This window comes from Heterocephalus glaber, unplaced genomic scaffold (assembly GCF_053883595.1).
Source record: "Heterocephalus glaber isolate CG9 unplaced genomic scaffold, H.glaber_assembly_v1.0 deba00001509, whole genome shotgun sequence".
Classification (NCBI taxonomy): Eukaryota; Metazoa; Chordata; class Mammalia; order Rodentia; family Bathyergidae; genus Heterocephalus; species Heterocephalus glaber.
In genome coordinates this window covers 2,321,525-2,332,466 of record NW_028258325.1, presented here as the reverse complement: position 1 = coordinate 2,332,466, position 10,942 = coordinate 2,321,525, and the positions used below count along the sequence as shown (strand labels likewise).

The 10,942-nt window shown below is 44.0% G+C and overlaps 1 protein-coding gene, 1 long non-coding RNA gene and 1 pseudogene across 4 annotated transcripts; 2 read left to right on the top strand and 1 right to left on the bottom strand.

The window, feature by feature from the left end:
- Positions 1-1,916: 1,916 nt before the first annotated feature.
- On the bottom strand, positions 1,917-8,126 carry LOC110349712 (uncharacterized). The gene is made up of 3 exons (XR_002395907.2): positions 7,993-8,126; positions 3,028-3,222; positions 1,917-2,719 (listed from the first exon to the last, which is right to left on the bottom strand). It is a non-coding gene; the product is annotated as an uncharacterized LOC110349712 (long non-coding RNA).
- On the top strand, positions 4,362-4,796 carry LOC101723575 (signal recognition particle 19 kDa protein-like). Of its 3 annotated transcripts, none has more exons than XM_004847359.1 (2): positions 4,362-4,478; positions 4,551-4,796. In XM_004847359.1, the coding sequence occupies exons 1-2, from the start codon at positions 4,362-4,364 to the stop codon at positions 4,794-4,796; spliced, it is 363 nt and encodes a 120-aa protein (XP_004847416.1). The 3 variants fall into 3 exon arrangements, with proteins under 3 accessions (XP_004847416.1, XP_012928474.1, XP_004847415.1); XM_013073020.1 differs by having other exon boundaries at positions 4,362-4,410; positions 4,475-4,674; XM_004847358.1 differs by having other exon boundaries at positions 4,362-4,796.
- Positions 8,127-9,996: 1,870 nt separating the features above from the next.
- LOC101724416 (MOB-like protein phocein pseudogene) lies at positions 9,997-10,741 on the top strand (annotated as a pseudogene).
- The last annotated feature ends 201 nt before the right edge of the window (positions 10,742-10,942 follow it).

Here is a 10,942-nt window from a genome sequence, read left to right as displayed (position 1 = left end):
AAAATGGGGAACGTTCATACTCTAGTCTGAGATCAGTATCTCGCTTCCCAGATCCCAGGAGCGTAGACCCCGCCAGCTTGGAGAGGAAGAGGACTGCAGACAGGCATGGCGACCTCGTGAGCAGATGGGCCCCACACGAAAGAGGAAGCACAGATGCCAGCCTTGCACCCAACTTGCAAAATGCAAATTAAAACCATAACAAGATACCTCTTCCCTCCCACAGGCTGGCCGAGGTTCAGAACAAGGCTGATACCAAGTGCTGGCAAAGCTGTCTAACACCTAGAATGCTTCCATGCTGCCAGGAAGGGTGGAACATGCAGGATACACTCCAGACAGCCACTGTGCACGTGTGTGTGTGTTTACAGGTGTGTGCACATGCGTGTATATGGACACATATCTTCACATAGGTGGCACAGGTGAATAACAACTGCGGGGTATGCAAGGGTCCTTGTTCTCTACTTCTTCCAACTTCTCTGTTTGCTTGAAAATTCTCTACAATAAGCTGGAGAAAATAATCTAAAAGAAGGCGAAAGACCAAGAGATAATTCCGCTGGGGAGGTGGAATAAAAAGAATTCAGATGTGTTAAGCGCACCAACTCCCCATGAGTAATGGGAGCATTACATCTGCAAACATGTGCTAATGAAAACTTTTTAATGTTTAAAGAATAAAAGAAGGCAAAAAGGTATAAGAAATATACACAAAATCAGAGCAAATAGCACGAGATAAAGCAGTAACTTCCAACTTCAACGCATTCGCCATTACATTAAACAAAGCAGAGCATGGGCCCAAGCCTGGGAGGTCGAGCAAGCATGGGCCCTTTGGGAGCAAAGGGGCGCAAAGCTGGGCTCTGCAGAGGGCAGGACCGGGACAGCTGTCACCACAATGCCAAGGGCCCCAGACGGTGCTGTGGGGCACCCGCTAGAAGGTCTCAGCCCGGGCTGGCAGAACCCCCACCACTGCCCGGCTCTGGTGCACTCACACACTGCCTGCCACACATGCTGCAGGAGCAGGGCGAGCCTGAGCCGTCCAAACTGGGGACAGCCTCATTGGTGGACAGGACCCTGCGAGGGGAGAGGCAGAGCAGCTCAGGCAAGGGCCAGGCCAGGAAGGGTGGACCGCTACAGTGGCTCTCCTCCAGACTGGGCAGGGAGCCCCAGGGGTGCCCATCGGCACTGGCTGTGGGTTTCCTGGCTGTTCTAAGATCAGGAACAACCCTAGTAGGTGGCACCGCTCCTCATTGACCCTAGAAAAGTGCAGACACCAAGAGGCTGCTCAGGGTCAAAAGCTGGACACCTTTGGACTATGCCCTGGGTCACTCCCACCTGGAACTGCGACCCGGGGGTGCAGGCGCACCAGGGAGCCTGGCCTGGGAGTGCTGGAGCATGAGCTTTCCTCCCTAGGTCAGCCCACTTCCTGCATCTGTCTGCCCTGGGGTCTCTCAGCTCCAGTCCTGACCTGGGCCTCTGCCCACCTGGCCTCCTGCTCCTTTGGACCCAGGCCCTCCAGGGGCAGATGCAAGGCCTCAGCTGCCACCTTCGCGTGCACAGAGGTCAGGCTCCTGCAGCGGGGCTGAGGGCACCTTCCCCTGCACACGAGCCCCGGCCATCTGACTCTGGCCCCAACCCCCATGTGTGGTCACAAGGGCCCAGGAGACAGCGCCCAGTCCCACAGAAGCAGGGCCTTCAACAGCCTGTGGCGCTGTCCTCAAGGCCCAGACCGGCCGGGCGCTCTCCACCCCATGTCTGTGCGGAAACAGGGGAAGCTGCCTGGTGGGCACCGCAGAATGGAGACATTGATGGAGACACTGAACAGAGGAGGTTCGGACAGGCACAGGGGCCAGAGCAGAGGGGCCTTGCCACACCTCGGCCACCACCAGCCCAGCACCCGCAGGCGGAGGCAGCGGTGACATGCAGCCTCTGAGGAGCAGGCCAGCAGTGTCAGGCGCCCTGTGATCCCACCTCCTGAGCACCGTGGTCAGTCCGTGCCAGAACAGCACAGGCAGTGGGGGCTCGATGGCAGGCAGAGCTGCTCTCCACTCATAGCAAGGACAAGAAGTCGCACAGCCCACACAGCCCTCGGCTCCTTCCAACACTGGGACCTCCTGTTCCTGCGCTGGCCTGACTTTCACCCACACTTCCCACTCTAAAATAAAACCCTAAGGTCCGGGGATTTAGCTCAGTGGTTCCGTCGCTTGCCTGGCAAGCACAAAGACCTGAGTTTGATCCCTGGTACAAAAAAAAAAATAAAAATAAAATAAAATAAATCCTGGGAGACCTAAACTTGGTAGTGTGTGCCTATAATCCCAGTACTCAGGAGGCTGAAGCAGGAGGATCACTGTAAGTTCAAGACTGCAGGTTCAGTCTGGGCTACATACTGAGTCTAAGCCCAGCCTGAACTACATAGCAAGACCTTGTCTCGACCAATAAATAAGAAAAAACAATAATGAAAATAAGTCAATAACTTCTGGGGGAAATGAAAACACAGTCTTTAAAGGCTGGTGAGTTGGTAAAGGAGTTTGATTCATGAGGGTCAAATGCTGGAGCTCTTCCCGGGTGAAGGCACTAGCAGCCTTCAGCCCATCCCTGGCAGGAATGCCGCTCACTACCAAGATGCAGTGGACAGACAGCTGGCTCCTGCCCCATGGCACATCTTCAATGCCCCACAGGAGAAGTTGCACTCGATGAGCCGTGTATCACATGACTCAGGTCCTGCGGCACCCTGGAAAGACAGAGCTGGGGTGACAGGGGTCAGGTGCATGGGAATCAGGGATAAAAGGACTGTTCTGCTGTCACGGTGGTGGTGGAAAGAGCTGTGTGGACAGCCACCTCTCGGCACTGAGCATTGGCCTCAGGAGACTGGATTCACATTGTGCAAGCCCTTGGGCCCAGGTGCAGAGTCTACAGGTGACAGGCCACATCCTCCTGGGCGTGCTATCATCTCCAGGCAGCACATGACACTGCTGTCTAATAAATGGTGATGAGGGAAGGTTGCAGCGCCTGGACGGGTTCCCAAATGCTGCCACTCACCAGTTTGCTGAACCCAAGAAGTGCGGCCTGTGGTGCCCAGAAGAAGGGAGAGGGTGGTGCAGGCAAAATCTGCAGGATAGGGGTGCAGCACATGGTGGGCAATCCTGTCCGGGATGATTCAGAGCAGACTTCTGGGAAGACGGCGGAGTGGTGAACAGCAGGGAAACAGCCTCTCTGAGATTTGGTGTCCAGAAGCTGGAATACAGCAATGTGAGGAAGAGAAGGAGGGAAGTGGGCACTGGGACCCACCAAGAATCTGAAGTGAGAATTACAGGCCATGGGGAGAGCAAAGAGAGAGACCTCAATGCAGCAGAGAAAGGTGGCAAGTGGTGCTTTCTCTTGAGCCCTGGCTCACTTGGTGGGAGGGGCAGCTCAAACCTGCAGATGCACAGTGACTATTGGTGACCCTAGAGGCCTCCATGGAGAAATGCACCAGTGGAATGCAGCAGTGGGCTGCAGATTGCAGTGGCTGTTGAGTTATTTGGGTTCAGACATCATCCAGGAGAGGGCAATTGGCCAGTAGCCATCTTGGAGAGGGGCCAACTGAGTTTGGAAATCAGAGAAGCTGCAGGCTTCATTTAGTAGCTTCCAGTGTCAAGATGAGGCAAAAATGAGCTCAAGCCAGCAGGAGGCACATGGAGTGTTGTAGGCTGAACAAATCAAGTTCTAACCTTACAGCTAGAAACCAGCCTGAACTTCAGTGGAACTAAAAGTGCAGGTTTGCTAGAATTATCCACTGCCCCACCATAAAATCTACAGTTGGCTTGCTGGGATTAATCAATACAGATCTGGGCTCTGTCCACCCACTCTGTCTACCAGTGACAGCAGAGATATACCTTAAAGTGGATATTTTTTTTCTTTTTTCCCTTCTTGTTTTGTTTTGTTTTTTCTTTATCACTTGTTCTTGTTTTTGTGAACATTGCTTCTACTTTTCTTGTTATTGTTGTTTTGTTCTTTTATTTTTTTGTACTGGAGATTGAATGCAGGACCTTGAGCTTGGCAGGCAGGTGTTGTGCCACTGAGCTGAATTCCCAGCCCAGTTGTTCTGTTCTGTTCTTGTTTTTATTTCTTCCTTCTCTCTTTCCCTCTTGTCTTCTTCACTCGTTTCCCAAAGTTCACATAATCTTCCTTTGTCCTTAAGATTTGCTTCTAATTTTTTCCTCTTCTTCTATTTCTCTGATTTTTCCCTCAACCCCTTTTAAATTTTCTCCCCTGAGGGTAAAATTGCCATAGTGAGGGGACTTCTGCCCAAAAGCAGACTTCTCCTGGAAGAGCCTGAGACTTCTGGCTAGTTTTCTCCTTATGGTTTCCATGAGATCTGCGGCTGTGTGGAAATGGCTTGTGCCACTGCATGGTCCCCAGCAGACCAAGATGGATTTATTTGTATCTACCCTGATTATTTAAATAATAAGAAAACCATCACAGAGGGGAGGCAGATCCCGATAAGTAAGGCTGTTGAAAATCCTACAGCTACCGAGATTCAAGATGTATGCTCAGCAGTTGGACTCAATGTATTTCTTGAGAAAAATAAAATGTACTCTAGGGAATGGAATCATGATGTTCAATACAGAGGCAGAGTCCAGGTCCAACTTGAGCAGGAAGATGGCAGCCTCTGCCTGGGACAGTTCCCATCGTGTAAATCAGTAATGTTGTATGCAGCAGAAATGGTACCTAAACTGAAAACAAAGACACAGAAAACAGGAGGTGGTGACCCAAACCTTCAGCAAGGAGAGGGAAGTAAAAGAGGAAAAGGAAAGAAGAAGAAGTGATCCACTGTGAGCATCAAGTATGTGACCCTACTTGAGGGACATGATGGAGGCTTCTTTGTAGCTGAGGGAAAACGCTTTTCATTTGCATCAATCATGTGCACTGTGAACATTTATGCTCCCATCTTCATCATCGGAGTTGACAATGAAATGAATACATCAGAAGTACAGCACATTGAAAATGTACATCCAGCTGTTATGCAGTATGAAGGAAAAAATTTTCACTGGGGATTTAGCTCAGTGGTTCCGCCGCTTGCCCCCCAAGTGCAAGGATGCAAGTTCCATCCCCGGTACCAAAAAAAAAAAAGAAAGAAAAAATTTTCTGTTCTTCAATGAAGAGTTTTTGTGGAAGAATAAATATTTTTAAATGGACAATGGACTATTGCAGAAGTTAACAGAAATCTGTATCTGTCCTCTGTGCAAGCATGTATTTCAGATAAATAAGTTTAATAACTTTTGAAATATACATTTTGTTCACCTTTTAAGTTAATGAAATAAGTTTTTAAACTGAAAAAAAATTTCCATAGTGAGGGCATACTTACTACATACAATTTTCTGGTTTGTTTCAGACTTTGCTATATAATGACAAATATAGTTCATACTATATTAAGGTTACAGGTGGCAAATTAATAGTTACCACAGTTTGTCATTTTCTAAGCTATGTTTAATGATATCATTATTGCTGATTGTACTACTTTAGCCAAGGTGACATAATTGTTCTAATCAGTTGTTCTTCCTCATATGCCAAGACTGAGATTGCCCAAGGGTCATAAACAATACTATAAGCCAGTGTCAAAGAACCAGGGGGTAGGCCAAATAGGCAGCAACTTCTAATCTCCAATAAATTGAAGAGGTAGAATTTTGCAACAGATTCAAAACCCAACATCCAGCTACACCTGGACAATGTCTCTGAGAAGTAGTCATTTCCTAAGGGTTCTAAATACTAACAATACCTGGGCCAAGGATGTAGCTCAGTGGCACCACACCTGCCTGGCAAATGCAAGGTCCTGGGTTTGGCTCACAGAAAAAAAAAATAGTGAGGTGTGGTGGCACATGCCTGTAATCCCAGTATTCGGGCCTGAGCTACATACAAGTGAGTTCAAGGCCAGTCTGAACTATATAGTGAGACCCTGTCTCAACCCCCCCAAAAATAAATAAATACTAGCAATAAAGCTATCTGCCATAAGCAATTTACAAGAAATAACCCAGGAATTAAACTAAAAGAAAATGAGAAGACACTTAAGCAAGATGCAACCTCAGACTTCCAGCTTTCCAAAGGCAAACTCAGAGGGCAATGTGGTGGAACAATTTGAAAGTCACCCACCTGGATTCTCTGAAGTGGTAAAAGCAGAGGTAACAAAGCAGGTGAATGAGGCTCTAGAAAAACGTCAAATTGGAAATAATCTCTCAGATAACTACAGAGATGGTGACCATGATGAAAGACATAGTTAGTGACTCTAGAGAAGATACAGATTAAAAAAAAAAAGAGGAGCCCAGGGATTTAGCTCAGTGCTACCTCGTCTGCCTTGCAGGAGCAAGGTCTTGAGTTCAATCCCTGGTACTAAAAAAAAAAAAAAAAAAAAAAAAAAAAAAAAAAATGAGGAGCTTAGAAAAATTATGGAAACTATGAATCCCCAACATAGGAAAGAAATGGAATCCATGAAACAGATTCAAAGAGATAGTCAGGAGATTAAAAATTCCATTGAAAGTATACACAGCAGAATGAACCAATATGAATATCAGATATAGAAGACAGGACTGCTGTTAGTGATCATGAAAAGAAAGATTTCTTAAAAATAGCAAAGGACCATAAAAAATCAATCCAACTGCTAGATGATGCAAAGAAGAATAACATAAGATTGATCAGAGTCAATAAAAAAGCTGGACATATGGCAAACAACATAAAAAACTTGTTCACAGAAGTAATGGCAGAAAAGTTCACAAGCAAGGAAAAAGAATTTGACATACAGATAAATGAGGCATATAGAACTCCAATTATCCATGATCAAAAAAAATGTACACCAAGGCATGTAATAGTCAAGATTCCAGAAACTCAACTTAAGAACAGAATATTAAAAGCTGTTAGAGAAAAGAAATAAATCACCTATAAAGGAAAGCCCATCAGAATCACAGCAGACTTTTCAACACAAACTCTCAAGTCAAGTATAGATTGAAGTGAAGTATTTTAAGCCCTAAAGAAGACAACCTCCAACCGAGATTTATATACCCTGCAAAACTATCTCTCACTGGGGATATAACATAGCAACACCTCACCTGCCTGGCAAACAAAAGGTCCAGAGTTCGATTCCTGGTACCAGAAAAGAAAAAAAAACTATCTTTCAAAATTGATGGAGAAATAAAATACTTCTGTGACACCCAAAGAAATTCACTACCACCAAACCAGCACTCCAAAATGTTCTGAAGGACACTCTAGAAAGAGATAACAAGGACTACAACTCCATGAGCCCCAACAGAATGAATCCACCAAGCAAGACAAGTAATTAAACTGAGGGGGAAAAAAGGGAACCAACAACAAGAAAATAACATGCCAAGGATAAGTCAATACATGTCAGTTACAACCATCAAAGTAAATGGTCCCAATTCACCAATCAAAAGAAAAAGACTGGCAGAATGGGTCAAGAAGCAAGATCCAACAATATGCTGTGTACAAGAAACATGTTTAATTCAAAAAGAAATTCATAGACTGAAAGCCAAAGGATGGAAAAAATACTCCATATGACAGGAACCCAGAAAAAAAGTAGAGGTAGCTATTCTATTTACAAACAAAATGGATTTTAAACTAACACTGATGAAGAGAGACAAAGAAGGTCACTATGTCCTTGTAAAAGGACCAATACAGGAAAAAGAGATAATAATCATAAATATATATGCACCAAACACTAGTGTAGGGAACAGGGAAAGGGGACATTACCAGAACCCCTGCAGTGAGTCCTGGTCTCCTGTGAGCTAGGACAGCACAAGGCAAATTAAAGAATAAAAACAGTAAACAAGACTTAGAGAAGAAGCTGAGCTTTGGGCCTGATCAATGCTGCTCTGGGCAGAAAAGATAAAGGCACCTGGAGCTTGCCACACCTTTATTCAGTATATCAGGAGTAACAGATGACACAGAGGGTGGCAATAATCCTAGGACAATGAGGAACTTATGCTGATAAAGATCCTAGGTCCATGAGGAACTTACCTTGGTTAGGAATTTGTCCCTCCCTGGGTGAAACTTTTCTCTTACTACTCTGTTCTCAAGAAACCAGGATGTCTTCAGCTGATGTAATCCTGCCCTGGAGCATCACAGCATCATGGAATCATTGAGGTCTTAGCTGTGACCAGAGGCAAAAAACGGAGTTATGTCTCAACATGCCATAGCCAGCCTGTAAGCAGGAAAACTAGGCCTAATCATAATTTAATTGTGAAAGAATTTTTCCCCAAAATTATGTAGAATTGCACCTGACATACCAGTATGTCCAACTACATAAAACAAATATTAAAATAAATAAATAAATTATTAACTGACATGAAAAATCAAACAAGCACTAAGACAATTGTAATGGGGGACCTCAGCACCTCTCATCACAAATAGACAGTTCAACTAGACAAAAAAGTCAACAAAGAAATATCAGAACAGAACCAAACTTTTGAACAAATGGACTTAGTAGAGTGTTCCACCCCACAACATCAGAATACACATTCTTCTCAGTTGCACATGGGACATTCTCCAAAATAGACCATATACTAGCTCATAGAACATGCTCAAGTAAATGCAAAGAAATTGAAATTATCCCATGCATATTATCAGACCATAGTGCAATGAAACTGGAAATCAATGGCAAAAGAAACCACAAGAACTTAAAAAGCACATGGATATTAAATAACACCCTCCTGAACAACCAATGGGTCACAGATGAAATTAAAGAAGAAATTAGACTATTTCTATAATTAAATGATAATGCCAAGACAACATACTGAAACTTACAGAACACAATGAAAGGAGTCCTGTGAGGGAAATTTCTACCAGCGAATTCCCATATTAGAACAACAGAGCAAGCTCAAATAAAAAACCTAATGTTGAACTTCAAGCTTCTAGAAAAAGAGGAAAAAGGCAAGCCCAAAACCTGTACAATGGAGGAAATTATAAAGATCAGAGCAGAAATTAATGTAATGGAGACTAAGAAAATACAACAATCGCTTCTCGGCCTTTTGGCTAAGATCAAGTGTGAAAATACAAAGAATCAATGAATCGAAGAGATAGTTCTTTGAAAGGTTAAATAAAAATGACAAACCCTTAGCCAACCTTATCCAAAAAAGGAAAGAAAAGACTCAAGTCCATGCAGTTAGGAATGAAAAGGGTGAAATCCCAACAGATCCTGCAGAAATCCAGAGGATCATCAATACCTACTTTGAGAAACTGTATCTAATAAGATGGAAAACAAGAAGAAATGGACAGATTCCTAGATACATATGAATTACCAAAACTGAATCAAGAAGATATTAAAAACTCTAAATAAACCAATATCAGTCAATGAAACTGAAGACGTAATCAAAAACTTGGGCTGGGGATTTAGCTCAGTGGTTCTGCTGCCTGCCCTGCAAGTGGAAGGACCCAAGTTCAAGCCCTGGTACCAAAACAAACAAAAAACAAAAATCAACCAACCAACAAAGAAAAGTCCAGGCCCTGATGAATTCACTGCTGATGTCTACAAGAAATTTAGGAAGACCTAATACCGCTACTCCTCAAACCCTTTAATCAAACTGAAAGGGAAGAAATATTTTCAAATTCATCCCTGGAAGCAAGCATTACTCTGAATCCAAATCCAGAAAAGGATCTAACCAAAAAAGAGAACTACAGGCCAATCTCCCTAATGAACATAGACACAAAAATCCTCAATAAGATACTGGTAAAGAGAACGCAGCAAATTATTAAGAAGGTTGTACACCATGACCAGTTTGGATTCATCTGAGGGATGCAAGGGTGGTTCAACATATGCAAATCAGTAAATGTAATACATTATATTAACAAAGCCAAGGGCTGGGCTGGGCGTGCCTGTGCCCCACCGCCTGGCAGCAGCGTCCCGACATCCGGGTACCGATGCCGGCCGCTCGACTCTGGCACTGTGGTCCTGGCAGTGGGGACGGCAGTGTTGAGGTGGAAAGGGCGGGCACCAAGGTGCAGGATTTCTGTAATTGGCCTGATGAAGCGTTTGATGAAATGGACAGTACACTTGCTGTTCAGAGGCATATTCAACAGAACATAAGGGCAGATTGCTCCAATACTGACAAAATCCTTGAACCACCTGAAGGCCAAGACAAAGGTGTGTGGAAGTGTGAACACTTAAGGCAATTCTGCCTTGAACTAAATGGACTTGCTGTTAAACTTTAGAGCGAATGCCATCCAGGTACTTGTACTCAGATGACAGCAACTGGACAATGGATTTTTCTTTGTGCTGCTCATAAAATGCCTAAAGAGTGCCCCATCATAGACTATACCAGACACACACTGGACGGTGCTGCCTGCCTTCTCAGTAGCAATAAATATTTTCCCAGCAGGGTTAGCATAAAAGAATCATCTGTAGCAAAACTAGGATCCGTGTGTCGTAGGATTTACAGAATATTTTCACATGCTTATTTCCATCACCGGCAGATATTTGATGACTATGAAAATGAAACATTTTTATGTCATCGGTTTACTAAATTTGTGATGAAATATAATCTGATGTCCAAGGATAACTTGATTGTACCAATTTTAGAAGAGGAAGTTGAGAATTCAGTTTCCGGGGAGAGTGAAGCATGAAGGGAACGGGAGAGATGCACGGCTCACGTAATTAACGTTAATTATGTACTGTACATACATCATTTTAGACACATCAATCATGTATCCACAGTCCAGCTTCTTTGTTTAGGGTAGGGTTTGTGTGCTGTGCATTACCTTTTAAATGGGAAATACTTAAGTTATTCATGAGCTGTATATTCACCAGTGTGGCACTCATGGTTTTTAAATAAGATTAGTATTATCTGTATATAATGCCTGCTAATAAAAGAATTTACTGTTTGGTAAAATTGCTGCTAAACAATCATTGGATCACAATCTTCATGAAATAAATCTATCTGTAAAAAAGATGAGTGAAAAAAAAAAAAAAAGA